Raw genomic sequence first — 20,643 nt, forward strand, 5'->3', positions numbered from 1 at the left:
TTATCATCTTATTTCACACAGAAGAAGTCTGCAGTTTCAACAAGGATCCCAAATAACTATGATGTTACCTCTTGCCAACCATTTAGTTTCTACTCTGAAAAAGAATGGCATGTCTCATGCTCATTCTCCATAACACACAATTCTATCCTCTGCTGTGCATCCTTTTTTGGAAGCACGAGGCAAAAACAACTGTCTTGTCCATGCTAAAAATGTGTTCTCTCTGTCCCTTCAGCATACTGCACCCACTAACCCACCCAACAACCCCTTCTGAGTACTCAAAGTGTGACAGCTGAAAACAGAACTGCACATGTTACTGTCTCATTCCCCAAGTTTTCATTCTTGACATGTAAACAAATAACGACACAAGAGGATGAGCTGCATGGCATAGGAGAAATACAGGTCACCTCTGCCTTGGGTGGAAATTTGATTTTCACAAATGAAAAAAGAGGTTATGAACTAGATCTCAGGATAAACAAAAGATGAATGATGCAGATTATTTCAAGGACTTCTGAATAGTATTAAGTGGCAATGGAAAGATCACGATGAAAAAGAGACAGGCCCCTAGGCTGGAGGAGCAAAAGTGAAAAACCCATCTCAGTACAGTCTTCCACACCTGCCTGATCACAACCATCAGGACAGCATCCTGCCCAACAGGATTAGAAAGGCCAGGCCTGGGGCAGTCAAGCAGGCAAAGGGGGCATAGGAAGGTCTGATGACCACTCCTTCCCAACACAAGTTACAACTCTCCTCTCTCCTTCTATTCTTACCACAAGCCCTGTGAACTCTGATAACTTGTCTCTTGCCTTTCTATGAGACTGACCGGATGACCTTGAGGACAAGACACTATTCATTCAAGAGCTCTTCATCCTGGAGGACAGCACAGGAAACAAAATGTGATAAGCAGGGCAAGAGAGCAGAGTTCTTAAAGAGAAAGAGGTCAATCACGGATCACATTACCTACAGCTTCAGTATCCACCACAATAGCAGGGCATAATAAGGACAGACAGAGTCATTAGGTTCTCCCCGCTCCTCTGGGGTACCTAAACCCCCCACAGTCCTCAAGCTTTCTGAAAAAGCAATGGTCTATCTGCACCCGACTCAGATGGACCTCACCTCCTCTTCAAAGGAAGGTATCTTCTTGCTATACAACATGCTTTTACTTCTACCAAAGGAAGGTTTAAAAGTGTTTTCAATTGTTATGAGAATTTGTGGCACCTAATATGATAGTTGGATACATTCAGGGTGAAAATTCCTAAGTACAAGAACTCATAAAGACCAAAATAACTGACAGAGGACCGCATGCTTCACAATCATGAACTGAATCTCTTCCTGTGGGAAATGTGGCCCATCCAGACAGAAAATAGTTGACACTTCAAATTATTCATTCAGACACACATTTAATATTGCCAAATTCAACAAAAATTGTTTACAGAGCTATAAATCCTTGTTGTTTTGGTTTTGAGACAGAGCCTCACTATGTAACTTTGACTGGCCTGGAACTTGCTATGTAGACCACAGTGGCCTTGAACTCACAGAGCTCAGCCTTCTCTGCCTCCCAAGTACATGGAGCACCACATCCAGCAAGCTATAAATCTTTTTATTAATTTTACAACAAGACAAAGTCATTATTTGGTTTCCTATTTATACAGAAACAATTAAAGCTTTGGTTACTGAAAATCAAAGTAACAATGTCTGAGGAAATGACTGTAACTGAAAACCAAACTATAAAATAAGGAACCTTAGAAATATTTGAGAATTCTACAAATTCACAGTGAGTCCTAGGTTCAAGTGGAGTCATGGTTGAACTACACAGCTGCTATTTTCTTCACTAGAAAAAAATAGAATCACATAGAAAGACTTTTTTAAACGGCAGGAAGAAGAGGAGACTAAAGCATTTAATTAGATATATAAGAAATTTTTCTGCTAAAAAACAATGAATTTGTAATATTCACAAAATAGATTTTTGGTAGGGAGAAACAACTTCTCTTTTTCATTTTTTAAAATCAATACTTTTACAATTAAAGAAAAAGATAGAGGCCAATAAATTAGCTTCAGTTACCTTAATAAATGATACAAAATTTTTCTTAAGATTGCTACATGCAGCTCTCAAGCAGTATGTTATTGAGTCTTGTATGTCCTAAGGCACAAACCAAGGATTTCCTCATCTCAGGTTAACTAAAGAGAGTAGAACACATACTTAGCAGTGGCATACTTAGGGTAACAGACTAACAGCAGAGTAGACACATCACAAGGTCACTCCTGAACCTTAAGAGGGCAGCTCCGGGTCAGCTACAACTCGGGGACTGTCTTCTCCCCATTTTCAGAAAGGCTGGTGTGAGCCTCTTCATTCTACTAAGAGGCAACCCTGAGGCTGAAACTCGCTTTGAGGAAGCCAAGCCCTGAAGTCTGAAGTAATCTCAATAAAAAATAAAATAGACTGAACCTATCGCTCAGTCTTCAGAGTCACATGAATCAAAACTCATTCACTAACTCAATTACAGGATAAGTAACAAGAGCTGTACACTTATAAATATAAAAGATAGTATTTGTTGATTTGGGGTGAAGGAAGGAAGGAAGGAAAGAAGGAAGGAAGGAAGGAAGGAAGGAAGGAAGGAAGGAAGGAAGGAAGGAAGGAAGGAAGGAAGGAAGGAAAGAAGGAAAGAAGGAAAGAAGGAAGGAAGGAAGGAATTCATTTACCTATCTGTGAGCACTTATCCAAGAAATAGATCTTATTTGCCAAGAATCAACTGTCATCCTGGGGCTTGGCCTCACTTAGCAACAGTGCCCACTAGTGGTAGGGAGGACTACAGGGAAAGAAGAAATGTAATTAAAGATTGCCTTTAATTCATGTAAAACCTCTCAGATTTCACAAATTTTCAAATATAACCCTGGCAGAAACCTAAGGACACTGTTGTTACTAGATTCATCTTACAGATGAAGGAAAGCTGAATGCAGTATGAATAGAAAAACCGAGATTAAGTGTTAAAGGCTCAAAATGACTTCAGGATGTTTCCTGAGATTCACAACACATCTCTCTATGGCTAAATGCCTTTGGGGTCGGATTCCAAGTATAGGACTTTCTTCCAACTACACTAACTGGTATAATGACGGCTGCTCCCCACCAAGTATACATGGTGTCTTTGTACAGACACTCATATGACCATAAATGAGACCTTTCCCCCTGTTCAAACGTCAGTGAAAGACTTCTTGAAAAATCTGTTTTTTCTCAATACGTGCTACAATTCATTTTCCCATGCCTCACCTAAGCTGAGCCGATTTAAAATGTGGGTGTTTCTCTTAGAGATGAAGCTCCTCTTGATAAGTGAATGATCTATTATTGATAGGCACGTCATGGGGTGACAGTTGCAGGTTCTGACCACACTCTGCAGTTCCTCACTAATACATTACAGTGATCAAGGAATTCAGGAGTCACACTAACGGCTGCATGAACCAAGGACAAAAGGACAAACTCTGTTTTGCTTTCTAACTCTGTAAAGAAAACATATAAATAAGCTAATTCAAGGAATCCATAAAATGTCCTTAAAACCTACCTGTCTACAACTATAAGTTCTTAATAAAATTAATATTACAGTGACTGAAATGAGGTCCTTATTCCCAAACCAAGAGCTTAAACACACTAGAGAACTGTAGGTAACACAGCTAATCTACAGGAAAACAGTGTGTACCATACTCATCCAATACCATCACTGGAACCTGACCTACATCCCCCCCTCCCCAGAGAATAAGGATGCAGGAGGCCCTTACTATGCCTGCTTACCACAATGTATATCTTATATTTCCTCCGTTCACAGTAGCATTCAAAATACAAAGTGCTATTTCCTCATTTTTCTTTTGGTAGGAGGTGAGTAATAAGTTGAGACATCTGCCAGCCACTCTAGTTCTGTCTTGTACACATTTACACACATATAAGTTAATGTAATCATGAAGAAAGTGGTTTAGATAGATACCCGTGCCAGGTATTCACATCCACTTGGGGACAAGACAGCTATGTGTTAGTAACACCCACCTCTTCGCACCTGCTCTGGAATCCTCTACAGGAGTTAAATGTGGTATGAACACAAATCTCTTAACTAGGTAGTGGTGGGCGCATGCCTCTAATCCCAGCAAAGGCACATCTCTCCATACCTAAATGCCTTTGGGGTTGGGCTCCAAATACAAGTTCAAAGCCAGCTTGGCCTACAGAGCAAGTTTCAGGACAGCCAGAGCTACACAAAGAAACCCTGTCTCCAAAAGAGAGAGAGAGAGAGAGAGAGAGAGAGAGAGAGAGAGAGAGAGAGAGAGAGAGAGAGAGAGAAGGGAGGGGGATAGAGAGAGAAGAGGAGGAGAAAGATGAAGAGGAGGAAGAAGAGGAAGAAGGGGAAGTAGAAGAAGAAGAATCCCTTACTGGGGGAAAAGGAAATCGAAACACAGCTAGGCTTCACTGTGAATCACGTTCTTTTTCTCTAAACCTCTGATTTTTTTTTTATTTATAAAAGTAGCATATTCACCTCCAGTTTATATTTTCACTAAAGAAATAAGAGCTTTCTTCTACCCTGTAAGGTAGCTTGTACTCACAAAAGAAATAAAAATTCTATTATGTGAACAGTACCTTTCCTTAGTCACTAATAAAGGATCACCCATATTCACAAGAGGTGTTATTTTTGTTGGTTTCTGAAGTGCTGGAGACTGAGCCAAGAGCTGTGTGTTATACCAGTGTACCATGTAGCTACATCCCTAATCTAGAGAGAAGTCTATTTCCCTAAATCACAGTCATACTCAAAGGACATTTTAAAACCAAGGACAACTATTCAAAAGAATACACAAAGCAATTCCTAAAAGGGCTTTGGTAATATTATCCCATCTTCCTAAAATAATTCTATAAATGCAAGCTCATATATAGATTAAATCTCTCATAACTTTACAAGTGTCCAGGTTAGCTCTACTTCTTTAGGAAGTTTTTTTTTTTCCATGCAAAGGGGTTTTAGGATTCTACATATCCCTCTGGGCCCTACTCCCCCAGAATATAGAAGGATATAATTAGGCATTGAACTCTCATGCTGAAGTTGTTCTTAGTAATTTGCTGGGTGGGCAAGCTGAAAAGTAAGCAAGAAGCTTCAGCAGGTACTCCACAGATGATATCCAATTGCTAATACACACATACAAACTTGTTAAGCTTCAAATAGTAATGAGAAAAATGTAATTTAATGCCATAATGATAAAGCCCTATACAGACATCAGAATGACTAAAATCAAAATGACTTATCAAACTCAATGCCGGTAAGATTATGGAACTCAAACTCAAATCTAATAAAGTATATATGATTACAATAGAAAACACTTCATGTCTTTCTTAGTTAGGGTTTCTATTGCCATAACCAAACACCATGACCAAAAGCAAGTTGGGGAAGAAAGGGTTTATTTGGCTTACACTTCCACATTGTAGTCCATCATTGAAAGAAGTCAGGGCAGGAACTCAAATAGGGCAAAAACCTGGAGGCATGGCTGCTTAATGGCTTGCTCATCATGGCTTGCTCACCCTTCTTTCCTGTCGAAGCCATGACCACCACCCACAATGGGCTGGACTCTCCTCCATCAATCGCTAATCAAGAAAACACCCTACAGCCAGATGTTATGGAGGCATTTTGTCAATTGAGGTTCCCTCCTTTCAGATAACTCCAGCTTGGGTCAAGTTGACACAAAACTAGCCATCACAACTGATCCCTTGTCAACACACAACTACATCACTGTTAAGCTATAACCTTTTCTTTCTTGTTCTTCCTCGAGATCACACATTAATATCACCATTACAACATAAATGATCCAAATTTTAAAAGCCTCACAGTCTTATATTCAAACACTTAAAAATTCAGTCTTTTCAAAATCGCCAGGCTCTTGTAAAGTCCAAAGTCTTAGCCAGTAGTAGTGGCACAGCTCTTGGTGGGGGGCAGAGGCAGGAGGATCTCTGTGAGTTCAAGACCAGCCTGATCTACAGTGTGAGTTCCTGGGCTACACAGAGAAACCCTATCTTGAAACACCCTCCTAGAGAGAGATGGAGAGACAGCAGTAAAATCCAAAGACATTTAAAATTCAAAGTCTCTCAACTCTGACCTCGTATAAAATCGAGAAAAAATTAAATTCTTTCTTACTTCAAGAGAGATGAACCAGGGCACAATCACAATATGAACAATGCAAAACCAGACTCCAAAAGTGTAACTAACTCAATGTCCAATTATCTGGGATTCACTCAAGGATCATCTGGACTCCTCCAAATGGCTTGTGTCACTTCTTCAGCTTGTCTTATAGGCTCCAGCTGGCTCCACTCCACCACTGCTGCTGTTCTTGGTAGTTATCTCCAAAATGCTGGAGTCTCTGCTGTGACTGGGATTCACTTTCACCAATAGCCTGCCCAGGCCTCTCTTCAGGGACTCCGATCCTGTCACAGGGCAAGCCTCAGCTGCTTTCCATGACCTTTTCACACCTTCAAAACCAATACCACACGGGTGACTCTCAGACTACCAAGTTCAGCTGCCAGCATGAGGTACAATCTCAGCCACTTCTGGAGTACAGCTTATGTATGCTAACCCCAAGGAAACACTCCCCAGAAGATTTTACCTCAGTGATGCTGGTCTCCTCTTAATCATCACTGGTTCTTTAGCCCCCACTGACCAGTATTCATTGTCCCAGCAAAGAGGTTTTACTTTAGTGGCTAATGGTTTTTACTCTTGTAAATCACAGCCAATTCTTCAGCTCCGGCTGACCAGACACTTCACACAAAAGGTGCAGCGGGGTCTTTGCTTCCTTCCCTCTGAAACTTTACAAGCCAAGCCTTCAGTGTTGGAATTGCTCTCAACATTCTCATCTTCCAAGTTCCTACAGAACAGCTCACTGAGCTCTCAACACTCAATTGTTCCTTAGCCCAAAGGGCTGACATCCTTCTACAATCTTCCCCAAAACAAGTCACCCTGTCACAGCTTTACCCAAATATCCTGGTCCCAATTTGTCTTAGTTAGGGTTTCTATTGCTGTGATGAAACATCATGAGCAAAAGAAAGTTGGAGAGGAAAGGGTTTGTCTTATATTTCTACACCATAATCTATTATTAAAGGAAGTCAGGACAGGAACTCAAACAGGGCAGGATCCTAGAGGCAGGAACTGATGCAAAGGCCATGAAGGGATCTCTTCTCTTCTCTCTCTCTCTCTCTCTCTCTCTCTCTCTCTCTCTCTCTCTCTCTCTCCCTCCCTCCCTCCCTCCCTCCCTCCTTCCCTCCCTCCCTTAAATTGGGAAAGCTTGGCTTTTAGCTTAGGCTTGTTTCCAACTAGCTCTTATAACTCAAATTAACCTGTTTCTATTCATCTACATTCTGCCACATGGCTTCTACCTCCCTCCATTCTGCAGGTCCAACTTGTTCCCAGTCTCTTATCTCTCTGCCTGGAAGGACCCCCATTCTCTCCTGCCTAGTATTGGTCATTTAGCTTTTTATTAAACCAATCACAATGATACATCTTCACACAGTGTAAACAAATATCCTTCAAGACCTCCACTCAACAAGTAAACAACGCAAAAGTTTCAGGAAGTCCCTGCAATGGACCAAATGTACTAGGCCCTCCCTTCCCCAAGCACATGTAAGCGGTACGGCCTGCTGAGAGACACTCCAACCTGTTGAGCTGCCTGTAAGTTGTACAGTGATCACCTGTTGGTTGTACAGTGAAATTCAGTTATCCAACTTTCATGAACTATACCTATGGTAGGGATTGAGGTGGAAGCTTTGGGGATACAGCTACCTTGGAGTCATTTCTGGTCCTCTATGTAATCCCTCACCCAGACTCCTATAAGTAACCCAAATAAAACTTACTGGACTTTGGTCTGTCTTTGGTTCCCTATTTGGGGTGAGTAGACATTTGTTTGCTTCACTAAGAATAGAGTCATCAACAATATGACTTCTTTTTTTTAAATTTTTTTATTTTATTTAAATAAGATTTTTTTTCATTTATTGCACAACCACAGTTTCCCCTCCCTCCTCTCTTCCCAGCTGCCCCCTCCCCCCACTTCTCATCTACCCACCATCCCTTCCACTCCTCCTCCATCTCCATTCAGAAAGGGGCAGGCCTCCCATGGGCTTGAGCAAAGCATGGTACATCAAGTTGGGCAGGACTGAGCTGCTCCCCTTGCATCAAGGCTGGACAAGGTATCTAGCATGGGGAACTGGTTCCCAAAAGTCAGCTAAGAGCCAGAGACAGGTCTTGATCTCACTGCTACGAGCCATATGAAGAGACCAAGCTACACAACTGTCGCACACATGCAGAGGGCCTAGGTCAGTCCCATGCAGGCTCCCTAATTGTTGGTCTAGAGTCCAAGAGCTCCCAAAAGCTCAGGTCAGCTTTGTCTGTGGGTTCCCCTGTCATGACCCCCCTAGCTCCTACAATCCCTCTTCCCTTTCTTCAGAAAGACTCCCGGAGCTCAGCCAAGTGCTTGGCTGTGGATCTCTGCATCTGCTTCCATCAGTTACTGGATAGAGTACCTCTGATGACAATTAGGGTAGTCACCAATCTGATTACAGTAGATGGCCAGTTCAGGCACCCTCTCCACTATTGCTAGGAGTCTTAGCTGGTACTGCACGCTGCAGGAAAATGTAATGGAATTCAGCTACTATTACAAAAGCTACTACTTGGAAAGGTCAAGGACTTTTCTGAAGGTCAAGCCATGGCTTAAGAACTCTTAGTGATATTTTAGATTTTGTATATATATTAGCCGACTCCTGCAATGATTTCTTTGTATGCTATGTATGCTTCCAAGAACTCATAGCAATGTATTTTATCTGAAATACCTATCAAGCATCAAGGCCAAATGGTCTCCTGAATTAAGGCAAATTAAGCTCAGACCCTCCTTTCTTATACAGCCTTAGTGGTATTTATACTAACATTATAGACTCCTAACATTTACTTAACCACCTCTAGGAACGTAGTTTGATAACATAAATTCCCTTTTTCTGATATATTAGCCAATTTCAGCTCTTAGTTGACCTCCTCCTTTACCACTCCCCTGTTGGGTTGTAAAAGAAAGCCTGAAGGTCAGTGCCTGAGGAAAACTCTTGTCTGCCTTTATGATCCTGTAAGAATTCAAGCCTGCTGACCTTGCTTTTAGCTAGAGCACTGTTATTGCATGGATATATAACTGTAAACCTCAGAGACTTAGAGGGGATTTTGACTGGAGAACTAGAAGAATGAGATGGAAGATGAGGAAGAGCCAGATGGGGAAGAATGAGATGAGAAAGACCAAGATGGGGTATAGAGGGGACAGCAGATAAATATAGAGAGATATCAGGCAAGAAAGGACCTAGGTATGAGAACAGAAATGAAGCTGTATAGATAGAATTTTATCCCAGAGGAATAAAGTGGACAAACTAAAAGCTTGGTGTACTTAGATTCTTTTCCTGAAAATAAGTCGTGCCGTTTGTAGCTTCTCTTCTGGTCCCCTGGGAAGAAGATTATTAAGGCTGGAGCATAATAATATTCAAGAAGCTGGGGTTATCCGTGTGGATTCCTGGTGGGTTCTCTGGTGCCAAGTTTCTCCCTAACTCCAAAATGGCCCCTGTGGTAGAACATTATTTTAAGGTATGCTACTTTTGCTTATGTTGCATTTGTTTAACTCTGTGAAGCTGTGTTACTGTGCCTGTCTAAAACACCTCATGGTCTAATAAAGAGTTGAACAGCCAATAGTGAGGCAGGAGAAAGAAATAGGTGGGGCTGGCAGGAAGACAGAATAAATAGAAGGAGAAATCTGGGAGGAGGAGAGAAGGATCCAGAGAAGGAAGAGAACATCAGGGGCTAGCCACCCAGTTACACAGCAAGCCATGGAGTAAGAGTGAAAGTAAGGTTACAGAAGTAAGAAAAGGTAAAAGCCCTGAGGCAAAAGGTAGATGAGATAATTTAAATCTCTTCTACCTCCCCTTCCCAGGGAAATCCATGCATCCCTCTTTGGGCCCTCCTTGTTATCTATCCTCTCTCTAGCTAGGGGCTGTAGGTTGGTTATCCTATGCTGTACTCCTAATAACCACTTATGGGAGAGTACATACATTTGTCTTTCTGGGTCTGGGTTATCTCACTCAGATTGCTTTTTTCTAGTTCCATCCATTTGCTTCTTACTGGCTTGCTCATCATGGCTAACACAGCCTGCCTTCTTATAGAACCCAGGATCATCAGCCAAGTAATGGCACCACCCACAATGGGCAGGGCCCTCAACCATCAATCACTAATTAAGAAAATGCCCTACATCTGGATCTTATGAAGGCATTTTCTCAGTTGAAATCCCCTCCTTTCAGATAACTCCAGCATTCATCAAGTTGACATAAAACTAGCTAGCACATCTTAGGACTCAGCAGTCATATACACACATGCTCAGTCAGAAATGCAAACCATGATCACCCAAAAAGATAAACATAAATGTTCACATCAGCATTATTCTTACTGGGGCTGAAAACCATTCAAATGTGTGTCATACATAGTTACTGTATATTCATGTAAAGGAATATTATCTACCAGTGAAAATGAATAAACAACTCTTGTACATCTAGCACAGATAAATCTCACAAACAAAACCAGGGGCTCAGAAGTCAGACTTTCAAACTCCTAGAAGTATGGCGTAGGATCCCGGTTACAAAGGGATAGGGGATATGAAAAATGTTGATCAAAGGATACAAAATTTCAGTTAGGAGACATAAATTTAAGAGATTCCTTGAACAACAAGATGATAGTCATCAACACCAATGTGGCATATACTTGAAAACTGCTTGAGAGCTTTCAATTGTCTCACACAAATAGTTGTGAAGTAATGCATCACGAGCTTAACTTAGTTATTCCACAATGCACACTCATATCAAAACATGCTGTATACAATAGACACATATGGTTTTACTTGTCTATTAAAAATAAGTGCAAAACAAAAGGGACAGAATACAGAAGTATTCTGTATTTCCATAAACTTCTAAGTGTTTGCTGTGAGTTGTAAGAGGACTAATTGCAAAGTACTCAAAACCATGGAGTATATATTCTGTAGGCAAACATTACATAATGAAAGCAACACTGACAGAAACATTGATGGAGTAGACAGTGAAGAGCAATCCCAGAGGACGCAGCTGTCTAGCTCAACACACTATTGATTCTTTTCTCTCTACCAGATGTGCACAGTATCTGCAGGGATGCAAACAAACTACACGCGAAGGTCCCTGCTCCTGCTTCTGAAGGAGTTCACTTCAGTAGGGATGGAGAGCAAAGACTGACTAAAAAGGGACCTGAGTTCAGAATTCTTGGTTCATTCTTTTACAAAGATTAAGGACAAGATAGACCATGGTGTGACTGGCAATATCAGAAAGGGAGCTGAAAGTCTCATTTTGCACTTACCAGAAGAAAATTGGGAGAAATACGCTCATTATTAGCACCGAGTTCCTTCCATAAACACAACACCCCGGCATCAAAGTAGAGGTTTGTCTGGCTTTTTAATTACTGTTAGAGTTGTCTATCGATTTAATTTTAAAGGACTGACGTCAGGAACACCCAGCTTTACAACCCTCAGCAGCAGGACAGCTTCCTCACTGCGATTTAATGATAGGGTGGATTAAATTCATCAAGAATAATATTGACTTCACAATCACCAGGCACTGCGAGCTTTCACCTTCGATTATGTGCAGCAACACATTTCAAAGCAGTCTAAAAACAAAAGAGCCTCCCTGATCTGTCCCCTGCCAGGCCAGACACCGATAGCAATAGTTACAGAAAGCGACTAAAGCATACACATTATGTGCCCCAGAAATCAGATACTTCCCACTTTCCAGAGTCAAACCAGAGTGTGGGACAGGGTCTCCTGGGCTACATTTATCACCCTCACAAAAGCAGAGTCTCTCAGGCTGTGACAACTGGTAACTGTTTAGATGTACTGATCTGTGACTGGTTGTGTTTGTCTTAAAGACCATCCTTATATCTTGTTTCCCAAAAGAAAACAAGTAGGCTCTATAAATTGAAATTAAACATAATTTCCTATTTGCTTCTACTGCCCATAATAAAGGGGACAGAAACAGAACAAAAGTCCACAATCACTAGCTCACCTGGTAACTGTTGGGTAACCCCAAGTGGGCAGTCAGAAGGGATTACTCCTAGTCAATTAACCATATAGGAAGCTAAGACTCAGGAGAGCACCCAGGACAGACTCCAGGTAAGAGAACTATGGTTACTTTGAGGCTTTAGTCCTAGGCTCCTCTTCAGTTGATCCCTATTAATCTAATTCCATCTAACCACCCACAGTTAGCAGAATCAGAGAAGGCAGCCAAGTGACCAGGTTTTCCGAAGGCTGCTAGGAAGCCAATATTTGCAATCTTAACCCCAGAAACTTCTACTGGGCTGCACACTTGAGTGCATTTTGCTCCCTTTAGTTTGCCTCACTTGCATCAGAGATCAATGTCAGTAAGAGAAGGCAGAAGCCAGCTAGACAAGGATGGGCAGGTTCCACCTTACCAAAGAACTGTGGCACCAAATGACAGCTCAGGGATGGCCTTCTGGTCAGCAAAAGACTACCCACACAAGCAGACTAAAGACTCATCTCCATGAAGTAAAATGACCCAGACTCAGCTGAGATCAACACAGAAACCTCACCAACACAATGGTCATATGAACAGAAAATTCTTCCCTGAGGACTATGATGAAATCTCATCTACCATTCCCTCTATCAACCCTTGCACACAAGTTAAACTGTTTGTTCTTTCACATACATAGTGAAAGATGTTTGTTGTTTGTTGTTCGGCCTTAGCTTTCACCATGGAATTCCTGGCCCTTGAGGAAAGGAAAAGGCAAACAGCATTGCTATTCTGAGACATTATGCTAAGCACGTTTTGTGAGCTCAGTCCTACCCTGATGTGGAAAGAGAACTGGCCCACGTGGTAATTAACTTGCCAAGGTCCCACAGCAAACACATGGTGGAGCCACGATTCACATTTAGCTCCACCCCATCCCAAAGCCTCCTTCTCTGCAGTACATCAGCTTCCCTTTAAGTGTGACACATAGGATAACAGCATCTGCGTCAACCCCAGTTTGGTTAGAACTGCAGAATCTCAAGTACCACAGCAGCTGGCTGAGCGGAAGTCAGCATTCAAACCAGATCCCCTGGCGCTGCCAGCATTTGGCTGTGCACTGTCCCACCACGCCAGCAAAGAGAGAAGAACGTCTCCACCCACAGGGCAACAGCCTCGGCCCCAGTGGTGTTAAAGGTACTTAGCATCATTACTCTTGGCCCAGACACACTGATGCTCACACATTACCAATTAGCCCATGGAGGTCTGAATATAGTCGGATTTAAAACAAGGAGGGAGATCTTGAGGGGATTCCAGGAAGTAGTAAATGACACTAAACATCTACCACAGTCAACTCTAAAAGGAGAAGCTCCACCACATAAGCTGCCAGGTCATCAGAACCTCTGCTGGCTCGGGATCAGGGAACCCAAGTGTGGAATTTGTTCCACGAGGGGAATCTAGAAACCAGAGGGCATCTGAAGACCACAGGCATTCACCACTGACCCAGGGGTGAAGGAGTAAAAGCCTCTTGATTTGGGGGAGGGGAGTTTGGTGAAAGTTCACCAGGAACCTTAGGGCCCCCACACACAAGGAGAGATGGATCAGCCAGAGGGTTTTCCAGTAGCAGAAGCTGACCTGAAACTATTGCTGATGTTTAGATCACTTTAAAAACTCTCAGGCCACCATACACTTTTTCCCATGTTTTTTTTTTTTTTTTTATTGAGCTATAACTTATATACCATAAAAAATACCCTTTAAAGTATGCAACTCAATAGTTTTCAAAAGTTATGTAACCATCACCATCTAATTCCAAAACATTCCCTCACCCCCAAAAGAAACCCCATGCTTACCAGAGTCACTTCCTGTTCCAACTCTCACTTCAAACACCCTGGGCTTTTCTCTTCTGGGTGCTTCATGGAAGAATCATACGACATGTGACTTTTGTGTCCTGCTTTTCTACACATTAGGCTCAAGGCTGACCCATGTTGGAGCACGAATCCAAACTTCCTTCCTCTTTACAGCTAAATTGTTTTCCATTGTATGGGTATATTCTGTTTCCTTTATTCACTATCTGATGGAAGAGAGTTCTTTCCATCTTTTGGCTCTATGACTAATGCTGCTATGAATATTCACTCACAAGTGTTTATCCTGACATGCTTTCACTTCCTTTGGGAATGCACTTGGGAGTAGGGGTCTTCTTCATGTAGGTAGTGTTTAACATTTTGAAGGGACCATCCAGCTGTTTTCCAAATTGCCTTCACCGTTCACACTCACCAATGCTCTACAAGAAGGTTCAGTTTCTCCCTGTGTCTTTTCAGTCACAGCCACCCTGATAGATGGGAGGCATCTCCTTATGATTTTGATTTACATTTCCTTGCTGACTAATGGCACTGAGCAAATTTCCACATTCCTCTTCAGAGGAATAGCTATGCAAATCCTTTATCTACTTTTAAATTGGGTTATTTGCCTCTTTATTGTTGAATTCTGAGAGTTCTTCTTTCTTGCTATTTTTGAAACTCTAGTGAGGAATTTTCTTCCTGGAAAGTCCTTCTTTCTCCAGCATCCTTCTATGGGGCTGCGACATGAGTTCCACTGTGCAAGGATGACTTTGGCTGTTAGTAACTCCCACTCTCCCTCCCTGAACCAGTCCTCCCCACTCCCCGTTTGCAGTTTGCAATCCCCCTAAATTGTGTGCCTCCTACTGCCCCCAAACATCTCTCCTGCCATGGTCAGAACCTACCTGTAATCTTAGTGAATTTACAGAACTGAGAAAGCATGTAATGGGTTTTTTTGGACTACCACCACAGGATCTCTAAGTCTCACACTGAGCAAGGCACCATATTTTGTCTCATGTGCCTTGAAAATCATCTACACAGACACAATGCTAGTCTCCATAGTCCTACTGTATCAATACTACCAACCTAAAATGCCCTGCATGTGCAGGAGAGAAGGGTTCCACTATTCACATTAGCACATCTCTGCCCCTTTCTGGAGACTTTCTTAGCCACCACAGCTTAAAACTCTCCCTCTGTAATACAAGCCAGTCATCACTTACAGAATCCATTAATGAACCAATATCCAGAAAATGCCCCTAACATTTTAAGAATATAGGAGGTGAGACCACTTCATCCATAATAGTATTAAAGAGCATATTAGAATTGTTAGCATATCCTAATTTGCTAATACATCCCCTAAGATACACAGACAACCTCAACAATGCTTTGTGATTCAGGAAATTCTGACTTGAATAAATATGAATGAGTATTTTTTGATAGTGTTCAATGGGGTAAATCTTAGTTTCTTTGATATGATGGTGCACATGTTGAGAGTCTGTATTCGAGGAAAATAATAGATAGTGCTCCCCAAATTGATTTGTCCTTTGGAAGAGCATACCTACTAACATCCACCCCAACTGCATTCTTCCAACACATTCAGAATTGCTGAGCTAATCCAATTGCTGCTCAGTTCTATCAGCTGGACAGGGCTGAGGAGAAAACAGTTTATATGGGGATAACAAGGTACATTTGCTTTGTTTTCTAATATCATCTGCTGGTAGACACTCTTAACATGCTACAAAAAAAAATACACACGGACTCATAATGTTTAAGCTGCCTGCTTTTTGAAAAATTCCGAAATGAAAAACAAATAACAAACAAATGTATTTTAGAATTGAGCTAGTGTGGTGTACCAGGGATTTGTTTTGTTTTGTTTTGTTTAAAAGCACTCTCAGGAAGGCTGAGAATGGTGCTTCTGGGATGGGTTTTGACTCTCTGTGACCCAACAGTGACAACCAAAGAGAAATGAAATATGATAATGATTGTCTCATAATAGACTTACTAAGGGAACAAAGACACCAGAGAGTTACTGCTGAGAAAAGTAAACAGGGACAAGAAAAGGAATGCTCACACTCACAGGAAAGAAAAAAAAAAAAAAAAAAACAGCAGCAAAAGTAAGGGTAACACGCAACTATCCACAGCAAGTTACAGGAAGGAGTTTTAAAGCTGAGGGACTGCTGGTGCTAAGAGGGAGAAAGCATCTAAAGGAACTACTGAATCTTAAGAAGGACAACTGTTCCTTCACCAAGTGTTGATTACAGTCAGGAAGGCAGGCTTGGGCCTTCAGTTTTATCTGCTCACACACTAAGTGGTACACTTGAGTTTTTGAATAGGCTTCTGATTTACTGATAAGTCTCCCCACTGTTAATCATTTTAATGCTAAAACAAAGCACAAATGGGAAGCTGAGATAAAGCTTGAGGGTGAGCCGGGGTTCCATTTGGCATGGCAACATAAGAAGCAGTGAAAGTGCTGACTGATCTCACGCACCCGGATTTGGGTAGTGTATTATATAAACTTTACTTCTTCCTCAAGAGCCCTCGTGCCTCAAGCAGGCTCCTGGTGCCTCTCTGATGCAAAGTAGTTAAAATGCAGACCACAATCTAGGTCATAGCAAGTCATAGTAAGATCTCTCTGCACAGAGAGACCATCCATAGTGTAGGAGACAAGGAAAAATGCTTTGGATTGGTTCAGTCTAAATAATGGTAAAAAGCTAATGCACTCTGGCACCCTGCTGATAATGCATAGCTGACTCTGAAATCTGTAGGTCACTGCCAAGGCCACCATCCTCGAGAAGGCCTGAAAGGCCTTGACTAAGTCTGATCACCAAGGGTCACCTGGCACAGGGTCCACTCGACACTTCCAAAAGGCCTGAGCAAGCTGTGTATTGAGAGAAAACACTACTAAAACTCCTTTTCAAATGTGCTTTCTGGTGATTTTACCTGTCCCATAACCACTTTGCTCCAGCCGTCAATGCTGTGTGCAAACTTTGCACAAATGTCCAAGAGCCTCAGAAAAGGAAATAGAAAACTTGTTGGACCTAACCTCATTGTATTAGTTTGCTTTCTGTTGCTGTGATAAGCATCATGAGCAAAAGCAACTTGGGGAAGAAAGGGTTTACTTGGTTTACATGTCCCAATCACAGTTCATCACGGAGGGAGGTCTGGGCAGGAATTCAAGCAGGCTCATAAGCAGCCTCCTTGGAGGATCACTGCTACTGGCCTGCTCACCATGGCTTGCTCACCATGGCTTGCTCAACTTGCTTACTTCAAGAGCCCAAGACCACCGCTCAGGGTGCCAATGCCCACCAAGGGCTTGGCCCCCCCCCACATCAATCCTAAGCAAGAGAATGTCCCACAGATTTGCATACATATAAGGATCACCAGTCTCTCTCTACCAAAGCATGGTCACCGCGCATCTACCAAGCCTCTAGAGACCAGAGACCAAGCACTCGACATTAAGAAAAGGGCAGTCTCATCTTTTTGTAAAGCCATTTCTTTGAAAAGTGACTAGAATCATTAAAACTAGGAATGGAAGCTGGCACATGGCCTGGAGTTCACGATGCTTAAAGCAGTTTCCACAGGCTCCAGGAAGAAAGCCTGCCTCTTCTGGGAAGAACTAGAGTCCTGATACTTTGGAACAGCCCTCATCTCTCTTTCTCCCACCATACAAATTCGTGATTCCATAGGCATGCCCTGGAGAACAGCCTAGCAACCATCTGAGACTAGTTACAAACACAAACTGCTACACCTCTGCTCTAAACCTAGAGACTGGAAGTGGAATCCAGCAATCTAGGAGTTAACAAGGCCTAATGCTCATATTTGGAAATCTCTGCTCTAGGCTAGGGTATGTTTCTGGGGAAGCTCGGGAACCTCATTAAGTTCTAGTTCACTGGGTGTCATGTAATCTCTCCTGTCCTTGCCTCTTAAACTGGTGTTTAATCTCCCAGACTCATTTTTCCAATGAGGGGTTGAGTCCTCAGTTCAAGGTTACTGTGAGAAGCCAAGAGAGAGCTCCATCACAGGGCTTGCTGATCTCGTCATCATCCTTGGATCACAAAGGAAAGCCTTGCTGACACAGACAATTCTGCGCCCCCCCACCCCCAGACTGTGAATGGTTTAATGCAGGTCCCATGGTCTCCTCCATTATACCACACTGCCTCCCTCAGACAGAAAAGAGGGATTTCCAACCCATAAAATCAAGAGAAGCTGTGCAGGTGTGTGTGTGTAAATCGCTGCTTCCACAGATCTCAGCAGCTAAACCTTGTAGTGAACACTGCATGGTGGGGGGAGACGTGGTTCTTTGTTATCATCAAGAAGCAGACTTTTTTAAACTGGGTACAGTGCACAGTTATACCGCCTAAGGTGTGGATACCGCTTCATGTTTCCTTAGCTCCCTCCATCTCCACTGTGTCACTCAAGTCTCACAACAGATATGGAGAGCAATAGGGTCACCATCGACTCCTATTTGTTACAAAAAGAAAAGAACAAAAACCCCGAAGCTCAGAGTAGCGAACAGCTAGTCCACCAGGCCCATCACCAGGGAAAACTTGAGCTCAGGTCTGTCTGACTCTAGAACCTGAGTAGTATAGCCACACTCCATGGGATCTGTACATCTGGAAATCTTCTTTAAATGTACAATCCCCAAGAGAAAATCATACAGCAGAAATGGTGAACTCCTAACACACCAGCACTTCCTCAAGAGTGTGAGTGCTCCTTTAAGAACTTAACACACAAACCCAGCAGCCAAGGTGCTCAGCCAAAAGAGAGGAAAGGGAAGGAAGAAGAGAAAATAAAAAAGGAAAGGAAAAGAACAGAAGAAAGAGTGAGAAGCCTATTTCTAGCCTGCATAATCATTCTGGACTTCTTCCCATAGAGCCTCCTAGGCAAGGCAAACAACCACTCCAAGACTGGGCTGCAGATCCTCCACACACTTCAACCCCGCTCTCCTCCACTTTCCCCGACACCCCACCCTGTTATGACAACTCCGCTCTGACTGGTGTGTAGGCAAAACCCTAAAACTCAAAACAAGAAGTGAAAAAAGTGGAGCCAGGAGGAACATGGGCATCCTCTACATCCTTGCAATACGCACACAGCCAGTTCCAGGGCCTTGGAGTCTCCCAGAAGACTTTAGGAGACGGTGGAATGAAGCAGAACAGTCCTCTGCCCCTGGCTTTGTTCCTTCCCACAAAGTCCGGGTAGAAGAATGATAGAAACACGAGAGGGTTGTTATGAAGTCCAAGGCAAACAAGCTCCCATGCACTCCTCCTTAAGAACTGTGTGCCATTCTAAACTCTCTAACTGATCATTTGGGTCCTGGGGTCTGTGATGATGTAAACCTGGGGAAAGTCAGGAAGAAAAAGCAAGCCATCCATCTACTCCAGCCACGCTGACCCGCCATATGTGTGAGCTGGATTCTGGAGCGCTCTGGGGGAAAAAAAAAATCGGAGCCCAGAGGCCTTGACCCAGCCCCTGAGCACTTCTTTGGTTGGGTACAGGGGTAAAAAGCCAGGGGTGCCGGAAGCCTGTCCCGCGAGAAGTACCCCCCTCCTCAGTTTTGACAGCAAATATCTTCCTAGAATATGCCAGGATTCATAGATTGGGGTGACTCGCTGATCTCAGTGAACAGAACTCTGACTAGGGGCGCAGCGACCCACTGAGGTCTCCATAACCAGAGCCTCCAGGCGGCCCCCTTGGGGGCCGTTCTGCCGAGCCAGCAGGGGAGACCTACCGGCCTCACTACCAACTTTGTCACGGGAATCTGCCCTCTAGGCTGTGACCAATATTGCTCGCACTCCCGGTCCCTGGTTGAGGGAGAATCAGCGAGCGACCCAGACCCTTTTCCGCGCGCACAAAGCCGCTGCGCCAGGCATGCAGCCCCCTCTTCCCGCCGCCCTCCAACTTGCCCGCGCCGGCCGCTCTCCGCGCGCCTACCCTCGCCGCCTGCCCCGCGGCGCGCATCCCAGCCGGCAGCTGCGGGAGCTGCAACTGTACGCCCGGTGGCCTGGCCTCCCCGCGCCCGGAGCCTACCGTGCAGCCCGGCTCGTGCTCGGGCGGTGCCTAGTGCGCGGCACGCGTCCCAACCGGAGACAGTGCTCCCCCGCGGCTGCCCCGCGCGCGGAGATCGGGGCTGCGGACCAGGCTGGCCGGCCGGCTCAGCTGCTGGCGCCTCGCTCGCTGCTCGCTGCTCGCTGCTCTCCGCTCCCGCGCGGGCTCCTGCTAGCGGCGCGCGAGGAGGGAGGGGTCGGGGAAACTCCTGGCAACTCCAACTCCCGGCACCAGAGCTCCAGCGGCAGCCTCGCGCCAGCCCGCGGCCGCGAGTGCGAGCTAGAGAAACCAACCTGCCCCCGCCGCTGCCTATGAGCATGCCCAGTGCGGCCGTGGGCGAGCCATAGCGCCCTGGCCCGGGGCAAAGATCGGTGGCCCAGGGCTCGGGGTTGGGCCTCGGGCCCCGAGCGAGCCCAGGGGACAAGTGGAGGAAGGCCCTGGGGACGCGGGTCAGCGAGTGGAAAGGCAGTAAGAGTCGCACCCGGTTGTGAGAAGTTTGTGGACTGGAAAGGTGGGCTGATTCTGCGAGCCTCTGCAAGCCAGTATTCAAAGGACAACCAGAAAACATGCTACAGGAATGTGGGCCCAGCAGGTGGGGTTTTATTCAGTCCCAGGCTTATCGAGGGTGACAAAAATCCAAGAGCTAATGGGGCCTGGCAAGCCCAGTAAATAGACTGAAGCGGGAGGAGGAGGCCAGCTTAAGAGAGC

The 20,643-nt window shown here is 44.1% G+C and overlaps 1 protein-coding gene across 3 annotated transcripts in view; it reads right to left on the reverse strand.

The window, feature by feature from the left end:
• The window catches only part of Stxbp6 (syntaxin binding protein 6), a 247,811-nt gene extending 227,441 nt beyond the window's left edge, over nucleotides 1–20,370 (reverse strand). The window contains exon 1 of one of the 3 annotated variants that reach the window (XM_052738450.1): nucleotides 19,918–20,370. In XM_052738450.1, the coding sequence (XP_052594410.1) occupies nucleotides 19,918–20,254 (337 nt within the window). In that variant the 5' untranslated portion in view covers nucleotides 20,255–20,370. Of the gene's footprint in view, nucleotides 1–19,821; nucleotides 19,842–19,917 lie in introns of those variants that run through there. The other 2 variants (XM_052738451.1, XM_052738449.1) reach the window with 2 other exon arrangements.
• Between the last annotated feature and the right edge of the window lie 273 nt (nucleotides 20,371–20,643).

The sequence above is a fragment of the Peromyscus californicus genome, unplaced genomic scaffold (genome assembly GCF_007827085.1).
Source record: "Peromyscus californicus insignis strain IS unplaced genomic scaffold, ASM782708v3 Scaffold_15__1_contigs__length_86483966, whole genome shotgun sequence".
Classification (NCBI taxonomy): Eukaryota; Metazoa; Chordata; class Mammalia; order Rodentia; family Cricetidae; genus Peromyscus; species Peromyscus californicus.